The sequence below is a fragment of the Hermetia illucens genome, chromosome 1, assembly GCF_905115235.1.
Source record: "Hermetia illucens chromosome 1, iHerIll2.2.curated.20191125, whole genome shotgun sequence".
NCBI lineage: Eukaryota > Metazoa > Arthropoda > Insecta > Diptera > Stratiomyidae > Hermetia > Hermetia illucens.
In genome coordinates this window covers 48,289,429-48,312,959 of record NC_051849.1, presented here as the reverse complement: position 1 = coordinate 48,312,959, position 23,531 = coordinate 48,289,429, and the positions used below count along the sequence as shown (strand labels likewise).

The window sequence follows — 23,531 nt, the reverse complement described above, 5'->3', positions numbered from 1 at the left end:
GGTGAAAAACACACATTTGGTGGTGTTCAACTGACCGAAGCTACTCCAATCCTCTCCAAAATCCTCGGAGTGCAATATTACTGAGAACAAAAAATACTTGATGGAACGTTTTCTCGAATAATGGGAAAAAATGTCAACCGAATATGTCCAACGTTTGGTCAAATCCATGCCACTGCTCGGTGAAGAATGTATATGATGCTAAAAGTCTCCATACGGAGAGAGTACTATCGTCTAAGGATACTCTATCGTCTGAGGATACTCGAATCAACAACTTTTCGTATTTACGAAACAAGGTACTAACGCCACAATCAGCAAAGGCTGCGTTCCTTCTTGTTACGTTCCGACCAGGTTTCAGATGTGCCAAACTCTCTGAAAAACACGTTGTATTTGACAGAGTAGTGCTTTTTAAAGCTGTCAGCACGAAGGATATTATGTAGCGTAAAAATTACCGCAAGCTTGGTCATGCTGCATTGAATTGTAGTATGCCATACCGACGTATCAAATGCAATGACCCCCAGGGACCTAATGCCTAATCAGAAAAACAAGGGAAAAAAAATCTTTCCTGTGTAAATTGCGGTTCCATGCCCCACCCAGTAAGCTACCGTAGCTGCCTTACCTTCATTAGCGCCAAAGCCGATTACCAACAACCAATTCAGCCACCTATCATAACCGCAAGAAGTTACATCCTAATCGAAGCACTTCAAAATACACCCATTCCTATTAGAAATGGACAACTTACCGAGTGAGTCGACTCAATTATGCTAGTCAGTCCATTGAGGTAAGCGAATTGACTCATCACAAAAGAGGCGAGTCGACTCAGAAGGATCCTCTACACCGAACCGCCCCAGAAGAGTCGATGACATCGAACGCCTCAACAGCACATGAGCACAGTCGAAATGGCGCATTGAGCGCTTCACATCCGACTCAGCGAAATATGACTCAATTCAATTGGTGACTTGGCTGACTTGTTGATGCAGCGATATATTTGCTTTGCAAATGCAACCAATATTTGTATGTAGGTAAGTATATTTACAGGGCAATCTTGTGTCATACACGTCGAAACAATTAGTTTTGGGTAAAAACATTTATAAGGTGAAATGTGGTATGAACAAAATGTCTACAAATGTCAATTTCGAATAAAGCGACATTTTAGCAAGCCAAAAACGTGATTAACGTCAGATCAATTTTTCGAACAAGATGAGATCATATGAACATACATGCATGCTATTGTCGGAAGCAGGAGCAATGTGAGTCATGGAGTCTCGAATGAATATCGGGATTGAACTTTTTTTATTCACGGTTTGAATGCAACTTTGCACTGCATTCAACTAACATAGTTCGTACCTCAAATAATTGTCTTAGGTAAATTTTATGCCCTAGACGTATTTCGATTGGGAGTTGAGGAATGCGCTTCTTGGGTTTATGGTGTGAATTACAGGTAAGTGCTGACTTGATGATAGTGTTTATTGGGAAAGAGATAGGAATGTGTTAGCTTGTATATAACTCCAGCAGCAAAACAAATATAAAACTTTAATTCGGCCGATGTAAGATCTGGATTATGAGCTCCACCAACACCTCCGAGCGCGGAGTCTTCAGAAAAATCTTGGGTCCAATAATGGCGAACTGTATATAGTGAATTAAGTACAACAAAGAGTTATCGTGCCAAAATCAGCCAGAAGCGCCAATGAAGAACCCTAGATTCAAAGACAAAAATCCTAGACTCCAAGCCATGATGAAAGTCAAACGACCTCATAGAAAACACCGAAGCAACAGTGAAGAACCCACAAGCTGCAAGGAGAAGTATAACATTCAGTTTGTTTTAATTCGTAATATCTCTGCATTTTGTAAGGATAAACATTATTTTTAGTCAGAGTGAAATTATGCGGTGTTTCCAACGATTAATTAATTGAAATAATAAAACTTGTTGTTTCTTTTTCGTTGGTGTGGGTATTTATTCTTGCAAATACCGATATTGCACTGATGAAGGGAACAAGTGGTTCCCGAAATATCGGTATTTGCAAGAATAAATACCCACACCAACGAAAAAGAAACAACAAGTTTTATTATTTAAATTATTTTTAGGGTTTTATACAAAGCATACCTAAAGTCACTCCGATTTCCAGATTCGCTTCATATTCTGGCAATCCAGTTTCTTGCAAACGAGGGACAGCTAATGAGAACAGATTATTTTCTAAAAACAAAAATGTTTCTTTGTTGGCTGATTGGTTCCGATCACATTCGCGGCCCCAGTGTTCTACAAGGCAGATGCGCGGCAGTGTCTGATGGGATCGCCTCTGCCCTGCGATCGAAACCAATTTAAAACATTTTTGATAGTATTGGACTTTCGTCTAAAAAATGGAATGGCCCGTGCAACAACGAAGGAGTAAGTTCGTCCGCAAATCAGTGCGACCTGTCATTAAGTAGATGGTGGGCTTAGGACCACGCTATGCCCAAACGACAATTTTATCATTTTGAAATTATTTTCCGATATAGTTTAGTTCACAAGTTTTTTTCGAATGAATGTTTCCAAGGTTAGACATAGAAGCTGTTTGAAAAATTCGGCAATGGTTTCGCTCAGAATGAAGTCAAATCATCTCTACCGCGAAAGTGCATGACCGTAAATGATGGAGTCAAGTGTTGGCTACTTTCTTTTATTAATCTGAATTATAATAACTGAAACCGCTTGCTTCGGGCCCAAGCTGACCTACCCAAAGTCGTTTCAAAACACGAACCACTTACAACTGACTTACTGAACTTACTTAGTTGACTCAAAACAAAAGAAAAACAAACAAAAATTGCCTCTGGCCTTACTTATTTAAAAATCGACTACTAAAGTTTTCTGGGCAAATTGACTATAAAATTCATCAATTATATGATATCAACATTTAAACACAATTTCATGAATTGTTTTAAGAGATGTTTGTAGGGGGCAAGCCGTAATTAACTGCAGAAAAGATTCTTCATTAATAGATCGCATTTTTTAACAGAACGCGCCTGTTTACCTGAAACCTCGTTTAAGAAATGAAACGTCCGTCAAAAGTAGCTGCGGAATCATGACCGCAACCACTTGATGATGGACCGGACCAATTAAAGAGCATCTGTCTCTGTCACGTACGCCTCCTCAATTGACCGTTTCGTCTTGGCAAATGCCACTCATCAAACACTACATCACCTTTGCCTTGGGGGCAGAGTATTCGAAAATGGTTACCAAGTGTTGTTTGCTCCATTGTATATATATTGACAAACACGACATGAGTGTGAATTATTTTGAGCACGAAAACCGCCTAGTTTTGAGTTTAAGTTAGCAAAGACAAATTTTTAAAATTTTGAGAAAAATTTGTAATTTATTTTCACCAAATATATTTATTTGGAGTATGAAATAAAAGGTCTTGGTTAGTAGCCATTTATTGGAGAGTTGGAAAGTGCGGAGGGTTAAAAGTAATCATTTCTTTGCCGGACCCATTCTCAAAAACTACCCAACTGAAAAATCTGAAAAAAAATCAAGAGATGCCACTATGTCTAGCCCCCGAAATACCTGTTCTATTCAAATAAAATTAATAATAGTATATTACTATAATTTTTAGTAATTGACTCCCTTAAGTTTATCCATGGCAATATAGGCTATAACATAGGGCATGATCCTACCAAGTTTGGTGGAAATCGCCCTATTACTTACAAAGTTATAATAGATCAAAGTTGTCGGTTCTGTGCAAATTCAAGACTTTGAATTCTCACATAATATATGCATATATTACGTGCTAGGTACTAAAGGGATAAATGTCCACTCAAATGTTATTATAAAAGAAATCCACAAAGCCTTTCATACCTGAAGCGTTCAGCTTCTGGTTTCCCCGCTTGTTGTTTCAGGATTGAGTGTGGTAATTTATGGTCACGTTATTCACGGGAATGAGGTAAGGAAGCGTCAGTCGCTTTTTTCACTAAAACCTTTTATTTTAGGAAATGATGAAAAAATAAAAAGCACATGAAAAGATTACCTTCCTGGCGCCACGCGAGAGAACAACTTTACAATTTCCACTGATAAAGACGCTACTCCACTTTAGTTTGGTTACCCCCTCGTATCTTTCTTAAAGAATTTAAGATAATTTAAGATGTACCTCCGATTTGACAATTCAAGATAACAGTAATTACCGACTATTGACTGATAATAGAAGCTGGTATTACCTGATTGTTATCGAATATGTCAACAAGGTCTTCAAGCAGCCAGATATCAGAATACAATGTTTTGATTATTTCCAATCGGTATGATCGATAGGCTAACATTTGTAGTATATCAACATTTCTCATGGGCAAAAGGTTGCCTTCAGGGATTAACGCGCTTATTGACCTTAATATGGAAATTCAGAACCCAGTAACTCATTTGAAATTAAATATCTCAAAATAGAACACCAGAGTTTGATACCGCTTTAACCGCAATTAAAAAATAGAAGGGTATAGAGCGAGAATGCCGTCATATTATTAATACAATATACTGCATTTGGGATAGATAAATCGTTGTGTAAACTAAAAACAATTTTATTTTCCAATATATCACAACATAAATGTCACAAAAAATTAAACCCCGTAAAAGATATAAGAGGCTTAATTCAAAACATCAAATTGATTGCTGACGAATTCACGGATATCAGAAACACGATCGCCTTTATGATGGATGAGTTTTTCCACAATTTTACTACGCTTGCATTACGCAGTACGTCACATCCATATCAAATATTTTTAGATACGATTAAAATTTTAATAGCTGCAATGCGATAGTAAAAAATCACAACAGATAAACGGTTCAAGTTCCGATTAAGCACTTAACTTGCATGTATATGGTAGTAAAAAACCAATTATGAAGACAAGTACACCAATGAAGAAGGGAATAAGTTGTTCCAGAAATATCGGTATATGCGTACCAAAATATATATTATTGAAAAAGAAACATGTCGATTTATCTACACTTGCTAGAACCACCACAAGAATACACTCAGTTGGATTCTCTATGATGTTAAACAATTCGGTACTCCAAGAAGGAGGAGTTCCCAATCAATTTCAAAAATTAAATAAACTAATATTTTCAAGTTTACTTCAGCAAATGTCGGAATGTTGCAGAATTTTTTTTTTATTTTTTCAGATTTTTCGGTTAGATAATTTCTGAAAATGAGTTCTGCCTTACCTTAAGTGTGCACTTTTGGACCCCTTACTCCCTTATTTTGTAACGGATGTCAAAACTAAAATCTGCTTGTGAAAGGACGGAACCTACAATGCCTTTTTGCTATGGGGAGAGCCCCTTCCAAATTTGTACAAATTTATGCCACAAATGATCTCGATGACGGAGGACTCGGGCTGGCAATCTACCAAACAATGCAGAAAAATCTAAGACTACGTCATGGAGGCACAACCGATAACTATCCAATGCGGGAATATTGTGGATGACATTTTCATTCTTTACATACCGCAAACATTGCCTTGTGCTTGCCGGCTTCAACGTTTACCATGAGTTATGATTATTAGATAATTGATAAATAATTGGTATAGACAGCCCATCAAGCTTGGTGACGACTAAATTCTGGCAGTGATCAAGTTAAACCTATGTTGGCGCTGAAACATTGTAGAAACATTAAAGGTTATTGTTTGAGATAATGAAGGATCCTAAGTTCACATCCACTTGATGTTGGACCGGACCAAATAAAGAACAACTTACTCTCACGTTTTTTGTTCCACGGACCCCTCGTTTGGGCATAGCACTCAAGCATTCAAAAATAGGGACTAACGCTTTCGTCCAGAGCAGAGGCAACTCATTAGACGCTGCCTCATCTCTGCCCTGGGAGACGTAAATTAAAAATTGTAGGTGAAATTGGTCGGTCGCGAGACTTTCAAAAAAGAAAGCGTCGTCCAAGACGGCATTGTTTAAAAAAAAAGTGACTTATACAAATTATCGTATGTACAATTAAGCCCCTTTATCAGAATCCTAATTTTCTTCATTGTCCCGTTGAAAAAAAATCCCAAAATAAGCTTATCTGTTAGGCTTCTACTGTGGCCTTACCCCTTAAAGGAGCAAAATTATTATCCGGTATACTGACGGGTTCCCACAGCAGAGGAAACAGGCGCCAAGAGTACTTTGAATCGAAAGTGAACATGCCAGTATGTTTCGGAAGAAAAAATACAATACAGATTTGTGTGACCAATTTACCCTCCAAAGGAATTTTAAGGCCCAGAACATTGCAATCTTGATAGGTACCGATCAAGGTACTGAGGCCTAACCAGAAGAAACTTAGACTGATGTGGCAATACCTTGATAAATTAAATATGCTTGTCTCGTACATTACTCTGAGTTTCAACCATATTGGGATAGAAGGCAATTAGGCAACGGATGAGCTGGCTGGGAAGGAAACAGAAATGCCGGTATTCAGACCAGAAACCTACTGCGGGATTGAGAAGAAGTTCAAGGTCGTGACATTCAGAAAAAAAGAAAAACAGTTGAGGAAACTATACTGGACGAAGTTACCAGGAATAAAAAATTCCAGGGTGCTTAGGGAAAATATAAAACAAAGGGCTCGCAGGATTATTTGAGCCTTACAAGAAAAGTCTTAAGATCATGATGGGAACACTTGCAGGTTAGATTACCAACCGGGGATATCGTGCACATTGTTTAGAGATTCTGTGGGGAGATTGTGTTGAGATTAGTGTTGCCTCTATACATATTCTGGGAGTGCTGAACATTGTGCCCGACACTTTTCCAAAGTAAGAAAACACATCTAAGAGAATGTCGAACACCAGACATAAGACTAAAACACTTAGAACTAGGAAACATCCTAAAATTTCTGTCGGATATAGGCCTGATCGGTATACTATTATTAATAGGTATACCATAACCTATTCATTCGTACATAGCTAACAATTGCAAATATTCCTTGATATATTCAACTCCCCCGTTCATACGATCAATTCACGTCAAATGCTAAATATATTTAACCTTCTATAACCTTGTTAATAATAGTTATATTCCCTCTCCAAAACTGTGTATTATATTATTACTTATAATGGTACCAAATATTGTACTTCTAGGATGACAATACTACTACAACTAGGATGAAATTTATAAAATATGCCAATAAGCTATTTTTAACTTTATTTGAACAGGTATCGAAATAGGAATTTTGTTTGCGAAGCGAGGGATTCCTAAGTCCGCCATGAGGGTTCCGTGGACCACAAAAACCTGGCGGGAAACAAATTGGGCGTTAAGCATTAATGTTTTGAAACGGAAGATTTCACTGATGGCAGAGGGATTTCTATTGTAGACTGCATGTCGGATATCAGTCGACTCAACTGTTAATGCATATCAGTCGACTCAACTGTTAATGCATATCAGGATTAAATTTGGGGTAATAACAATCAATAAGTACAAAGTCAATAACATTGCCTCAAACAAAGCATTATGGTTTCCAATTGGAGGGATCTGACGCAATGTGACGCCATTTTTTATGATTTCCGAGTTATTACAGTCTCAACTGAAGTAGGATTTTAATAACTGCTAGCACTAAGTATGAAATATTACGTACGCAACTAAGTTCCTGCTATTTGTCAATAGATGGTTCCAACGACAAGTGCTGGTCGATTTTGGTGTATCTAAAACATCATGATCCAAGCTGAGACATATAGTAAACAAATTGCTTCAACTAGTTAGTGATTTCACTGTGGCGTCATATACTTTTAGTCCTGTGAAAGTGTCTGATTTTATGCAAACGATGAGTTTGCGGGAAATTTTATTTTTCTTTTTTTATTCAAAAAAAAATGGCGGCTGAAGGGCATCGAGAGTTACAAAAAGTTGCCGCTCTAGGTGAAACAACGTGCCGTGATTGGTTCCATCGCTTCAAAGACGACGATTTCGAGGTAGATGACTGCCTACGTAAAGGAAGGCCAAAACGCTTTGAAGTCGCGAAACTGGAATAAATACTCGATAAGGATCCGTGCCAAAGGCAGGAACAGCTTGCTTTGGTATTAGGAGTTACCTGCCAAGCCATATCTAAGTGATTGCAAACGTTGAAAACAATTCAAAAGCAGGAAGGTCCTTGTTATCCATTATGTGCTGTAGAAACCGAACGAAACCATCGCTGGGGAACGTTTTCGCCCTTCATTGATGCGACTGAGCCGAGCATTGTGCGAAAAGCGGCCACAATTTGAGCAGAAGCCCAAAAAAGTGATCCTATTGCATGAGAACGCCCGACCCCATGTTGCCAAACCCGGTAAAACCTATATAGAGACGCTCAAATGGGAAGTCCTACTCCACACGCTATATTCCCTAGATTTTGCGGCGTCCAATCATTACGTTCGATGGCACATAATCTGGCTGTTCAATTCCACTCATATGAAGTCATCGAAAAATGCCTTGATTCGTGGAAAGCCTCAAGAGACGAACGGTATTCAAGCTCTCCCGGAAAAAGGGAAAAAAGTTTAAGCTTGCGATGGCAATACTTTAGATGATGATATGTAACTATTTTTTCACAACAAAAAATACAAAAAAACAGCGAGATCTTAGTTGAGCACTTAATAGTTTTTTTGGGCGCTGTATCATTTTTTAAGATTTTGTGTAAAACAAAACCTGTTATTGGAGACCCGTCGAGAACCCCCAACATCAAATACGTTTGCAGAATGATGCTCTTTTGCATGCTTTGGATCACGATTCAACAGTCTCACAATATGCAGTGAAGACGTGCGGAATTTACGCACAATAATTGTACCTAACAATATTATGGAAATTAAAACCAACCCTCCGAAACAAAAAAATCCCTTAAGACAGTGACTTCTAGTTTACCTTCTTCTCTCTGGGTATTCGCTATTTTAACAAAAAGCAACGTCAATGATGTATACAGGGCGACCAGTTTTGTAAACTAATCGAAGGGTATGCTTATTGTGTGGAATATGACGTTCAGTTAAAATTTGCTGGGCCAAATACATCCTAAGCGTAACTATCGAATATTGCTTGCTTGTATTAAAGATTCATACGATCATAATAAAATTTGTATCAGTCCTCCTGAATTGCAGACATAAATTCCACCGTCCTATCAAAGAGGGTTTCTTTTTGTCTTTTTTCATTGTCTTTAACTTGCACGCGATTCGCTTCTGACTTCATTTCACTCGGAGGATCAAAAATCGACCTTTGAAGTTAAGCTAAAAACAGCGGTGTGCAAGGAACTCGCCTGATGTTTTGTTGAAAAAATAAGCGCGTAGAAGGTCGCCTTCGCTATGATGTGATTCCGCAGGGGCAATCGCATCCCTATCTCTGTTGTCACGTGGCAACACCCGCTCCACTGTGTATTTAGGGTGATGTATTTCGACTTTGTTAAGTTTTACCAACAAATCAGCAGGATGAAGCCTTACACACCTCGATGCTCATCCTGCCGATACAAAGAGGGAAATCTGATTTCCGACAGAATGGGCATATTGGAGCGATGGGTTGAGTACTTTGATGAACTACTGAACAACTAGAACATCTTTATCTTTGGGGCAAGCGATGTTTTTGATCGACTTTAAAGCCGTGTCCGGATAGCTGAGTGGTTAGAGTGCAAGGCTGTCGTACGGAAGGTCGCGGTTCAAATCTCACTGGTGGCAGTGGAATTTGTATCGTGATTTGACGTCGGATACCAGTCGACTCAGCTGTGAATGAGTACCTGAGTCAAATCAGGGTAATAATCTCGGGCGAGCGCAATGCTGACCACATTGCCTCCTAGTGTACCGTTACGGTCTTGAATGAAGTGCTCTAACACACTTCAAGGCCCTGATCCAATATGGATTGTTGCGCCAACGATTATTATTATTATTTAAAGCCGCCTGTGATAGCATAGCTAGGGTATTCCTACGAAATTGATAAGACTGACTAGGCTGACCCTGACCAATGTGCAAGGCCAAATAAAAGCAGCAGGATCACTCTCAAGACTTTGACACGGCAGGATTGGCAACAAATGTGTGATAAGAAACGAGAAAAACACGCGACTGTCTGCCGTGAAGGCTGGAGCAGAAGAGACCGGTTGTTCTCCATGCGATCCCTCTGCCTCCAACCAACGCCACTTTTTCACCGCTGGCTCTCCACTCCTGTAGGGAGTTCTAAAACGCGTGGAGAGCGCCGGTGGCGTCATCTAACCGCTCGCATTCGCAACATTCGAAATAAATCTCGAATGTTGCCAATCCTGCCGCGCTACAAGCCCATTCGACATAAAAAAACGATCTACGACACGGGGATACCCTATCATGTGCCTTCTTTAACCTGGCCCTGGAGAAAGTGATTCGTGATGCTGAGGTAAATGCGAATGGCACGATCCTCTTTAAGTCCACCCAACTACTCCAGTATCATGGGAAGAACGACCGGAGGCGTACAAACTGCCTTCATCCAGATCGAGCAGGCGGCGATTGGCGCGAGATCTTGGGCTGCATATCAATGAATGCAAGACAAAGTATATGGTGGCAACGTCAGCACGGAAAACCAACCAACCAACAACATCGCACTGGTCAAACGGGAAAAATAAAGCGAGGAGACTACAGCTTTGAGACTGTTGATAATTTTTCCTATCTAGGGTCGAAAAATCACAACCGATTATACCTACGACGATGAAATGCGCGCACGGTTATTGGCAGCCAACAGAGTCTATTTCAGCTTACAAAAACTGTTCCGCTCGAATCGTCTCACCGTAGGGTCAAAGCTCTTACTGTACAAGACAATGATCTTGCCAGTCCTCATGTATTCCTCGGACACTTGGGTGTTAGCAAGAAAAATTGCGAACTCTTGGCAGCGTTCGAGAGAAGAATCCTCCGAAGAATTTTTGGGCCCGCTACATGAGGACGGACGATTCCGTAGCTTACATAACGACGAAATCTATGAGCAATACCATGACCGTTAGGTTGTGAATAAAATCCGACTCAATAGGTAACGGTGAGCAGGTCATTTAATCCGTATGGATGAGGATGATCCCACCCGGAAAGTCTATAAGGGCAATATCTATGGTAGAAAAAGAAGACGAGGCAGACCCTGCCTAAGATGGAACGATGGCGTAGGTCAGGACGGCAGACAGCTTTTAGGGATATCGAATTGGACCTCGGCGCAAAACCGGGATGTCTGGAGTTCCTTATTAAAGTAGGCCAAGACCGGATACCGGTTGTTGCGCCGTTGATGATGATAATTTCGAATTTGAACATAGTAGCCACATCCATGGCTGAACGATTTCCAAACCGGTGTTTCTTCGTGGCAACTTCCTGAATGCATACACCAGCGAAGTGTCAATGAATCCATTCAATGCACTTACTATGTTCTTGGCTGAGAGGTGCGATTGCAGCGCTAGGTTCAGAAGTCTCAATAATTCAGACGAAAGAAAATCCTTTAAATGACAAACTTAAGCGGTTCCTTGCCCATTGGAGTAGCACTTGCCGGTTCCCCAACATTGTAAATTTCACTTTATATTTACCTGGGAATGTGGTTCGCTAATTGTGGCAATCTGCCATTTGATATTTTGATATGCCAGTTATCTCCACCTATTAAACTATGTTTGTAAACATTCCATCGTAAAGTACACAATGGAGTTCAATCTCAGCCACTATTCAAGCCCAAATTTCTTTACCCGGCTAGATATTCTGTCAAACTTTCTAGTCATATACAACATCATAAAGTCAAATATAGTTTTCATTTGAACATGGAGACCGTCGATCAACCAACTTCAGATCGAGATAGATCTCTTATTGCAGATTAGCATTCGAATCACTCTAGCTTTTCGTCTTCGAAGGATTTTTTTTGTGATTTGTAGAAGCACTTCATCCAAGCAATCTGCATGATCTAAATTATCCTTTAATTTGGCTTTAAAGGCCCCATGAAGGCCTCATGTCCAGGCGTACTCCAGTTTATTACTCTGAGAAATACATATGTTCTCCCCAGGTAGCATTACAAATTCTGAGTTAACTTTATTAGGGTCAAGGTGCTGCTCGAAGTAACAACAGATTTTCCTACCCAGTCAAGCACCAATTTCCGCAAATAAGCAACTCACAAGGTTCATATGCCTAATTACCTCGAAACAGCTATGCACACAGTCAGAAGTAGAAGTTTACAAGTTGATAAGGCGAGTAATTGCCATTTGATGACATAATCCATTCAGTGCCACCATGCGCCGACGTCAGACCGGGATGAGTTCCAGTCTAGCAATTTGTAAATTATCTCAGCATAATTATTGCTTTTTAGCACTTGCATCGTGGCTGCTCCTCCTTTTCATGAAATAAATCCGACGTGATTCACGCATTATTCTCAAATGAACTCACTTGGGCGAGCCCACCCAGCCAAACTTCACCGAGCCTTGTACTTTGGAATTACCTCCCTAGGCCAGGTGCAAATAGCTTCCAGCAACAGTTCTTATCAGCCACGTCCAACAGCTTTGCATAAATCTGTTATCAAAATAGAACGCTCTGCATTTAAATTTTTAATTGAGTCGAGAGCAACAATTCGAATCATCGCTTTGCATCATCGCCGACTATTTCTGGCCGCACAAAAACTCTTTTAATTGGAATTGCACACGAGAATGAGCGAGTGCTCAAGATCGCGAAACCGCTGGAGCAGATTGGCTGCACTCAAAGTCCGTGTAAGAGTCTCAAATGTTTTCACATTAATTCAGGTTGATGTCATTTTCGAGCGATGTGTTGCGACACCATGAGTGGCTCGCAGACATTGTGTTTTCACGGGCACTGGAGCATTCGAGCCGTGCATTTGTTTATAGCTGGCTTCAATTCAGCGCTGGCGATGGTCTGGGCAACTGTTCTACGATAAGTTATTGGATAAGACAAACAAATTGAGCGTGCTAGGAAACTTTCCTGGCCGCTTTAATTGGGCGAATCCAATCGAATTTGTCGTGGCTTTTCTTCAGAAAATCTATGCTTTGCGTGCGATAAATCGAACTTTGCATGCGATGACAAGAGTACCAATTCGGCTTGTGAAAGTTGCCTCATTTCTAAAGCGATGGGAAGGAGTTCACGTTACATATTCACCAGAAGATATTGTCAATGCATAATGACACCACAGGGAACGAGGGGGCACAGGCAATCCACTCTCTAGACCGCAGGGATTCAGTCTTATAAATTAAATCAGGCAGCAATATGAAATTACCATTGTCGTCGGATGTGCGGGCGGCGCTTGATATTTCAGCATTTCTATTATTCGAGTTTGACACTGTTGATTCAAGTTCAATTGAATCAATTCCATCACCGGAAGCCATTTTTCTCTATAGTTATATTAAACATGCCTTTCGCCCGTCACACTTTTCATATGTATCGTCGTACACTTCGAATGCCTACAACTTTCACGATTCTCTAATTCTATATCAAACTATTCACTATTCTCTACTTTATCACAAAATTCGATAGAGTGGGCGAACAGAAGATCGACATTAGGAAATTTTTCCACTTTGACAATGACAGTGACACCCCCACTTTAACTTTGTTCGATTGGCACAAGTGCAATGGAACCTGACTAGAATAGGACGCGAATATGTGTCCCGGTTTAGTATTAAATAAATTGAAAACTAGTCAAGTTCTTTAAAACCAAGGATATTTCTGCTATTCTAAAGGCTACACTTTGGAACATTTCGCGCAACCAGAAGAATGACTATGAAGACAGATCAAAAGTCTGGAATCTACTTCAAATTTTCTGTTAAATACATCCAACAACTGATTGACGTCCCCAGTGAGAAACCTCCTAGCCCGTGTCAAGAAGAGGAAAAACGTAAATATGCCACAAACAGCTGATATGACTCACTGGGCCCATCGCAAACCAGTCATAAACTTTGTGTGTCTAATTCCTCTGAATCTTAGTCATGTTTAACAATTTTTTCGGCAAAAAACCTACGGTGAAAGGTAGGTTTAACGTATTCATGAAGATTTCCTTTGAATTTACTAACATACTAAAATTGCAGAACAACAACGTGAAAATGATCGAAGCTTGCGGAAAGCGGGCCGTGATATTGAGCGGGAGCGTAGGAAATTGGAGGAAGAGGAGAGAAAATTGGTAGAAAACGTGGAATTTACTGCGTTTAATTTGATTAAAAATAACCGTTCTTTCTCCAGGAATTGGAAATAAAGAAAAATGCGGCAGCTGGTAACAAGGATGCATGCAAAATTCTTGCCAAACAATTGGTTGAACTACGAAAGCAGAAAACGCGAACGTACGCAGCGAATAGCAAGGTAATTACTCGGTTCTGGTGCTCATGAATCACATTTCTTAAGTATATGACATTGATGAATTGATTTGTGATATTCTGGTCGGTGTGCACCCAGCGTATCAAACCATCGTTGTTTCGGTGGACCTTTGGTTGTTTCCCATCGACTTTAATGTTCAGACCAATATTGCGAAGTGAATTCTCGTTAGCGCAAATTATGTTACCATATTATCGAAGGCGGCTTTCTCGCAATTTTTCCAACATGCGACCCCATATCGATCGCGGATATCCCCATTTCAGATGTGATCATCGCGTCTTATACTAGTCCAACGCAACATATTCGTCTCCATTACCGCGAGGCGGCGTTCATTGTTTTTAGAGTGGGCTAACACTAGACTCGACTTGGTGGACGACGCTGCGGTAAATTTTGCATTTGAGACGTTGGTTGATGTGTCGATCACAAAGAACGCCAGTTATGGAAAGGCACTACATCCAAGTTGCGTTAATGCGTGAAGCAATTTTATAACGCAGTTCACCATTGGCTGATAGTATTGATCCGAGATATTTGAATCGTTCTCGGCAGGACGTTGCTACTCACGGTTGCAGTGCCTGTTTCATTGGGATCGGCCGTCAAAAATTCTGTTTTATTCAGACCGTGTTGCACGAGGCAATCAGTTCCTCGAGATCAGCTTGGAGACGCTATGGAACATCATCTACTTAATTCCAATTCCTTGATAAACACCGAAGGAGACATGAGCGGCTTTGATATACCCACCACACTTCGAACTTTACTTTTCCGATCGTAGTCGAGCAATTTAACCCTCTCTTCCTCTTCTTGAGCGTACCTTCGATCTTCAGACTGAAGTGGTGTGCGCTTCGCTCGAGGACTTCTAAGTGCCCTCGCAAGTTTGCAGTCTCTGGGAGGCACTGAGATCTCTGGACACATCTGCCACGTTTTTTTCGCATAGTTGACGGCTTCAGTTTCTGCACTGCGTCCTTGAGCAAACACAACAATCTGGAGGTATAAAGACTTGGCCAAATATCGAGCGTCAGGTTTTCCCGGTGGCGCCATCTCAAAATCTTGATCGACGGAAAGCAAACTGGTTTCCGCTCCGAATCCTTCTGCATTAACCACATCAACACCCTACAGATCATTTTGGAACAGTGCGCGGAGTTTAGAACTTCGCTGTTCTTGCTCTTCATCGACTTCGAGAAAGCTTTCGATAGCGTGAACAGGGAGTGTATCTGGAAGGTTCAATCCTTCCTGCGTTTCTGCTGAAACTAGTAGCTATTATCAGAGCGTCATATGATGGCGCAAAATGTCACGTGCTGCACGGAGTAAAATCTCGGAAGATTTTGAGGTCCAAAGCGGAGTCCGGCAGGATTCCATTCGTCACCGATATTATTTCTGCTTGTTATCGATGACGTTCTTAACGCTGCCTTGAATGTGGAGAAATTCAATGGACGATGAAATCATCAACAACTTGACTACGCTGATCACATCTATTTACTCTCCCACCGGAACAAGGACCTTGGCCAAATGGCTCTGGATTTGGAAAGAGAGGCAAGTAGATTTAGACTGAAGATAAACACCAACAAAACCAAGGTTCCCAGTCTGACGGGTTATTGCGCTCTCCCTATCTGCATTAATGGGTAGGGAATCGAAGGCGTCGATCAATGTGTATATCTCATAAGCGTATATTCTACCGACGATGCCTCCAAACTGGATGTTGCCCGACGTATTAACAGTGCTAGATTCGCTTTGGCTGCCCTGTCTAAAATCCGAAAATGCGGTTATCTCAACACCAAGATCAAGTTGAGGCTGTTCTGTGTTAGCGTTCTTTCTGAGTTGCTATACATATGGGAGTAGCACATGGAAATTGAATTCCACCCAAAAGCTCCAAGCTTTCGTCAATATATGTCTGCATCGTATCATTGGAGTGCACTGGCCTGACACTATCTCAAACAAGGAACGAATTAGCGGTGGATAGGTCACACATCAAGGAGGTTACGCCATGCAGTGGAATCCACTCTCCCAGGATAGCCGACGAGTGGGTCGCTTCAAGGGTACATGGCGCAGAACAGTAGAGGAAGAGTGCGAGCATCTCGGGAAGTCGTGGGGGTGGTGGGACGGTATATCAAAAATTTGTTGCTGGCATTGGAGCCTCCAATAAATGGTCGATTAATGGTGTGCTGCTTTAGGAGACAGAAGTAGGCTTCACTCTCAGCAAATAACTACAAAGGATACATTCATCATAACTTCATCAAGTATATACTAACTCTAGCTGTAGGCTATGCAACTTTGAAGAAAAGACCACTTGGCACATAAAATCTGCGTGCAGGATACTGAGTAGTACCGAGTACGCCGGCTATCATAAAGCCATCTGCAAGATTTTTCACTGAAATCTGGCGTTGAATTATGACTTAAGGGAGAAATGCCATCTTTCTTATGAGTAAACTCAACAAAGATTTTTGGAAAACAGTGGGATTAAACTACTGTGAGACCATGTCATTTCTACCGACTACCGATTTGATCACAATAGGCCCCATCTGGTTTTGCTTCTCAAAGAAAGACTAGTGTGCTTCATAATCCATGTAGTCGTACCGTTGGTTCGGAACATTGTTAAAAACAACAAGAAAAACTCCGGAAGTACAATTTTTTGATAGAGGATATGAAGTAGATATGGAGACTACAAAAAAAACCAAGTATTTCCAGTGTAGATTTTAGCGACGTCTTTGCCTAATACGTTACCAAAAAAATTTCGACATTTGGTAAATCATAAAATCCCTTTTAGCGACTTTTACGATAAGCAGGAAATATTTTGAATGTAAACCAATGGGCAACTAACAGTTCGTCTTTATTCTAGTCGTGAATTTCATTTCTATAGCAAAAACAAAGATCGAAATTTGAATATTGTCAGTCAACAAATGTCTATTCCTTTTTGTCGCCTTTCACAATAAGGAGGGAATTCTTTATGTGAGTTCCTAACTCCTGACTCAAATGGGGGTTTGTGAATTAATAGTGGCTACTATTAATAGTACATGGCATCCTCCCATATTCCTAGATGTTACACGACCACTCAGGCTATAATAATTCTTCCCTTCTTTCCAAAACGAGCTTGAAACTCTTTGGCGGGGTCATATTGAAACGGATCTATTCAAAATGTTGTAAGCATTTTTTTTTTGTCTCAAAAGAGTAAAACGAGACAAATTCGGAAACATTTCATATTCCAAAAAAATCTTACCCGAAGATAAAAAAATAAGAAAAAAATCGAAATACGACAGGAGCCAAATTCCATCTACCGCGATGTAAATGACAAGGGGATGTATTCGCGTTGCTGCGTCTTATGTGTCGAATTCTACCGTTTTTACAGAGCTGAAGGCTTCATCGCATCTTGACTAGGATCAGAGCAAATGGGGCACCTTTGTTAAAGTCTAACAGAGACATTTAATCCATCCAATGTCAACCAGTTAATTTTATTATCTTGTGGCATATACAGCAACTCAACGGTTTCTCGTTTAAATTGTTTCCTCAACGAGAAAAATTCAACCTTGATTGCATAGATATCATTGGGTTTTACTAGTGAAATATAAGGTGTGAACCTTACACCTTTTTGAGTTGTGAACTAATAGAGTAAGAGCCCGCGGACCACAGACCTACGTCATAGTATAAAAGTTGAAAGTTTGTCTGTGGAAAGTCCCCACGAGTATAGAAACAATTGCGTACTATAGAGTTTCAGTCGTAGTGGCTTCGGCAGGTAACTGGCAACAAATTTGAGTAAAATTCCTACTTAACAACATCATAGAATAAAGAGTAGGACTAGGACCTCACTCTAGAAAACGAATGTTTGTAAAATGAGAGTAAGCTAGAAATAATAGCTTTCCAAATGCAAAAATTGTGTTTTTCATTAAGAACTCCCAGCGATCACCACGTGGAGGTGGAGATAGGGTTTGGTAGTAGAGCTATTGGTGTTGGTTCAGCAGACGTTTCCCAAGTTGGTTGCTCCATCGTGGGTGCCAATCCACGTTTCACACTGGGGCCTATACTACCCTTTGACCGCGGGCTTTCAGTCTATAATAATTTGCACACCAGCCAGTGAAAACAGGAAGGCAACGCTGCCGGTCAAATCGAACAAAATTGATTAAAAATGGCCTAATATTGTCATTGATTTAAGACGACGGATATTCTTAGTCAACCTAATCTACTTTTTACTAGGATCCGAGTGGGACAATCATTTTCAATTCCGTCAATGTCTCACTGGGACAGTGATATTATTCCTTCTATGACAAAAAATACGTCTACAACATTTTAATTAAATCACTTTTAACCAAAAAACAAGTTTCTGGGCCAAATATTATATAAATCTAAAATCTGTGGACATGCCGCAGATTGCTTTAACCTTTTGCACTAAAAGAAAAAAAATCTAATTTCTTAAAAATGATGATTTTTGTACAAATCAATTTTACCATTATAAAAGTATGTATCCTACGCATATAGTACGGCGTTTGAGTACACCTTTTTGTTGATTCGTTTCTTTACTATACTCCTCGCTATAAAGATAACTTTTTATTTATCTTTGTTCTCTCGCCTATTTTTTATTATTATTATTAATTTACGTCCGTAAAATATGGGTAAAATATTTCAAACTTAATAAGCAATAAAACCAAACTGAACAATGTGTTTTTTTACAGATCACCTCGATAGGTTTTCAAAACAAGGCAATGGGTGCGAATATCGCATTATCAAATGCAATGGCGTCCACAACAAAAACAATGGCTGATATGAATAGGGTAATGAATCCTGAAGGTATTTCGAAGAACATGCGGGACTTCCAGCAGGCTAACATGAAGATGGAAATGACCGACGAAATGAGTAAGTGTTCAAGTATAGAGAGTAACTTCATGAAGTAGTAATTTCTTTAAGTTAACTTACTAGTCTGAATGATGGTCGTAGACACGTAAATGACAACCAACATGTTGACCAATTGAAAATTATGATAATCGAAAATATGATAAAACATATTCAGGAATTTATCGAAGATCAACGAAAGTCTTCTTTGATCCAGGCCAGAAGCGGCCCACGAGAGATTGTCTTTATTTTCAATCAAACTGCTCCCAAGGTGGAAATGAGACCGCATCTGGTCAATAGCGTTTGTCCTGAATCAAAACAGCAATCAAAATTTTTTCATCAGTTTTCCCACATTTGAGCCGAACTATCAAGTGGACCTGAACTCGGCACTTCCTCAATCCAAAAACAAAATCCAATGAAATTGACCCCCAAAACATCAATTTACCCACATGACGATGTTTTGGTCTTGAAAACTCTAAAAGTGACGACATTAGTTTTTATAATTCGAAGGGAATAATTCATAAATAGTTTTCTTGATCTAACCAAACGGTTAATGTTTCGTTTTATCTCAGTGTTTTGAAACGTTTGGGGTCACATAATTTTTCTATTCAGACAGAATGTCGCAAAGAAGGAAGTTGGCGTTTCTTGCATGGTAGTACGGCCTCTTATTGATAAAAACTTGAATTGTTGAACAACATTCGGCAACCACCCGTTTGCCATATACGTACCATGTAATCCCCGCCTATTTAGCAAAATTCTTTTTTAAACATTTTATTCATAGCACATAGTTATTCGCACAGATTCAAGCCGGAGAAGCATATTAAAACTAACTTAATTTTTACTTATAGTCAACGACACATTGGATGATATGCTAACTGAATCGGGTGATGAAGATGAGACGAACGGCATTATCGATAAAGTTCTCGATGAAATTGGTATTGAAGTTTCAGGAAAGGTAATTCAAATTTTAACTGCATCAAACGAACAATATTGGAATAACTTTATGTGTTTGCTATTTATTTCAAGATGTCCGAAGCTCCTTCAGCTGGAAGCACGAAGTTGAGTGACACAGTAGCAGCTGAAAAGGATATTGAAGCCCAACTAGCTAAATTGCGTTCTAATTAGACAATAAGCCTCTATATTTTTATGCACACTATTTTGTTAAACATTGTTATATGAATCTGGTTAGTCCAAGTAAAATGAAATGAGCATAAGCCTTCAATCGTTTATTAAAGAAGAAAAGAAATTATGTAAATAAAGACATTTGATACAATATAAAAATGTAGTCTCTTTACCTGGGAACTGGCGTTGAATATACAATATATATAGACCGCTTCTTGATCCAAAAAAGTAATCATACAAGCATGCCTGACGGAAGGGATGAGAAATTGGCTCCGAAGTTTTCTTGGGAGTTAGGAATAGAGGTGCACAACGAAAAATTTCAACTCTTAACCACGTTCGAGAAATAAATCCTCTGAAGAATTTTTGTACAATTCACGAAATGTCTTTTGCACTTCACCATATTATATTTGCAATGCAGGGAGTGCATAAATAGCCTTCGACTTATTGCGCCAAAGACCTACTGTATTTGAGATTATTGAGGGCAAAATTGACTGCATTTTGAGTAGGGGATATAGCCAGTATTTACAGGTTACCGAGCTTATATATGTATGGATGGAATTTCATCGAATGTAATACCGTGTAAAATAGAGGTGAAGAAATCTTTTCATCCCTTAAATTGCCCCATATCGTGATACGGGGTGAGGAACAAAAATCATTCCCATTAATTACAATGATTTTCCTGTAATGTGTAATGACCCCAGTCCAAATATAAATTATAAATTCTTACAAAATTGTGTATTCATATTGTCTCAGCGATGCAATGCTGATCGAATTTTGCCATGAAGCCGCTCATCATCATCATCGCTGGTAATCTCATAGGATATGAGATTTCCAGCTTAGTTTGATCGAAGCAGTTTTCCGGAGGCAACAAATGAGCACTTTTTAAAGCTGCTTCCGTTGATCTGGATCACCCAAAGAGCGGTTTACGATTAGTTGATTTTCTGAGCCAAAGACCGAAAATTTGAAAATTAAAGTGGATTTGCTTACTGTTAATTGTTTATTGGCTTTGAAAACATAAGCGAACGGTTATGCACTCTGCGCTGCGAAGCAAATTTAGAAATATAAACCTCGTTAACGTTCACGCTTCTACAGTAGGATACCTTCTACGAGGCAGTAGAACGAACCCTCGACGCCTGTCCCAGATATGATATCAAAATCATACTTGGGGATTTTAACAGCCAAGTAGGGAAGGAGCCCGTATTCAGGCGATACGTTGGCTTCCATAGCTTACACGAAAATACAAATGATAACGGACTGCGGATCATTCAATTAGCAGTGTCACACGAAATGGTTGTTGGATGTACCTAGTTTGCAGGGAAAGCGGCCCACAAACATACGTGGGCCTCTCCAGACGGGACCACTTTCAACCAAATGACCACGTGTTGATCGAAAGCCGCCATCTCTTAGCCTTTATGAATGTCAGAACATATAGGGGACCCAATATAGACTCGGATCACTATCTCGTTGTCATAGTGCTCCGAGCTCGAATAACAACACCACCTACAATATCCTCTGAAAATCAGGTGAGAGTTAACACTGAAGCCATCCACAACACAGTCCTCCGTGACACTTATAAGAGGGAAATGGATGCCGCAATAACCGCAGTCAACAGAGATCCTGGAGATGAACACAAAATGAACACAAATGATCTTCACAATCACCTGAAAAACGTTATCATAAATGCGACCGCAAACGTACTTGGCCCCAGCCGCGAAAAGAGTCGGAACGGCTGGTTTGACGATGAATGTAAACTAGCAACGGAACGTAAGAATGCCGCATACCGAGTAATGTTGCATTCTTAAAGAACGCGGGCACGCGCAGGGGCTTATCACGAACTCCAGCAAGCGGAGAAGCGACTACAGAGATGAAAAAAGGAAGCCTGGGAGAACCAACACGTATGTGAACTCGAAAACTACAGGAAGCAACCGCACCAGGCGGAAGTTTTACCAACAAGTCAGCAGGATGAAGCCTTACACGCCTCGATGCTCATCCTGCTGAGACAATTGGATATTGGAGCGATGGGTTGAGTACTTTCATGAACTACTGAACAACTAGAACATCGGCGAGTTGGAGGTCCCGCCAACTGAAGACGACGGACAAATACTGCAACCACCAAGTATAGAAGAAACAGTCCGTGCAATTCATCGGCGTAAAAATCATAAGTTGCCAGGAGCCAATGGAATTACATCCCAATTGGATAAATATGGAGGTAACCAATTACACCAAGTGGTTCATCAACTTGTGCTCAAGGTGTGGGACAGCGAATCAATGCCTGAAGACTGGCAAAAGAGGCATTATTTGTCTCATACACAAAAAGGGAGATACCACACGGTGCAGCAATTATAGAGGTATCACGTTGCTGAGTACCATCTATAGATATTCTCCTCTATCTTGCTAGGCCGGATAGCCCCATACACCCAGAACATCATTGGCCCATACCAAAGAGGCTTCACTACAGGCAAATCCGCAACAGATCAGATTTTCTTTCTCCGGCAAGTAATGGAAAAACTGTTGGAATATGGACATCAGTTGCACCATCTCTTCATCGACTTTAAAGCCGCCTATGATAACATAGCCAGGGTAAAACTGTACACAACCATGAGAGAATTCGGTATTCCGACGAAATTGATAAGACTGACTAGGCTGACCCTGACCAACAAGGAGATGCCCTATCATGCGTCCTCTTTAACCTGGCCCTCGAAAAAGTGATCCGTGATGCTGAAATAAATGCAAGAAGTACGATCCTCTTTAAATCCACCCAACTACTGGCGTATTCTGACGACATCGGTGGGTGGGTCACTTAATTCGTATGGATGAGGATGATCCAACTCGGAAAGTCTATAAGGGTAGTATCTACGGTAGAAAAAGAAGACGAGGCAGACCCTTTCTAAGATGGAGCGATGGCGTAGGTCAGGACGCCAGGCAGCTTTTAGGGTTATCGAATTGGTGGACCTCGGCGCAAAACAGGGATGCCTGGAGTTTCTTATTAAGGCAGGCCTAGACTGTATACCGGTTGTTGCGCCGTTTATGTTGATGATTAAATAAAAACGTTTACGGGGAAGAACCCATTGCGGCATGTCAAGTTTGCAATCGCAGAATGTGTGTGTGTAGAAAGCGGTTCTAATATTTCCTGGTATTGGGAGACGTTATACAAAAAATACATAAAGTGAACAAACTACATAGATGCCGCAGAAAGCCTGAAAATTTTTAAACAGACTAATGCCAGGCTATGGATCCGACATGGGAAACTGTTTCTAGCTCGTTTCAGATAATTTAGGTAACTAACTAAGGAGGTATTATAATTGCAATTATAGTGAGTAAGTAATAATTAAATATTAGCTATTAGGTAAGTTGGTTTAATGAGTTAAAATATATAA

At 40.2% G+C, this 23,531-nt stretch overlaps 2 protein-coding genes across 17 annotated transcripts in view; one reads left to right on the top strand and one right to left on the bottom strand.

Moving 5' to 3' along the window:
- The window catches only part of LOC119646685 (phosphatidylinositol 4-phosphate 5-kinase type-1 alpha), a 67,107-nt gene extending 53,649 nt beyond the window's left edge, over positions 1-13,458 (bottom strand). For all 16 annotated transcript variants that reach the window (XR_005248792.1, XM_038047995.1, XM_038047433.1 and 13 more), the window contains exon 1: positions 13,136-13,458. Coding sequence is in view for 15 of the 16 variants with exons in the window: in XM_038047995.1 (XP_037903923.1) it covers positions 13,136-13,244 (109 nt within the window). In the remaining variant the exon portion in view is untranslated. The remainder of the gene's footprint in view (positions 1-13,135) is intronic.
- Positions 13,459-13,841: 383 nt separating this feature from the next.
- LOC119659288 (charged multivesicular body protein 2b-B) lies at positions 13,842-20,306 on the top strand. Its single transcript, XM_038067301.1, has 6 exons — positions 13,842-13,881; positions 13,941-14,032; positions 14,092-14,208; positions 18,876-19,056; positions 19,881-19,987; positions 20,059-20,306. Exons 1-6 carry the CDS (start codon positions 13,842-13,844, stop codon positions 20,155-20,157), a joined length of 636 nt encoding a protein of 211 aa, XP_037923229.1. The 3' UTR covers positions 20,158-20,306.
- Positions 20,307-23,531: the final 3,225 nt, after the last annotated feature.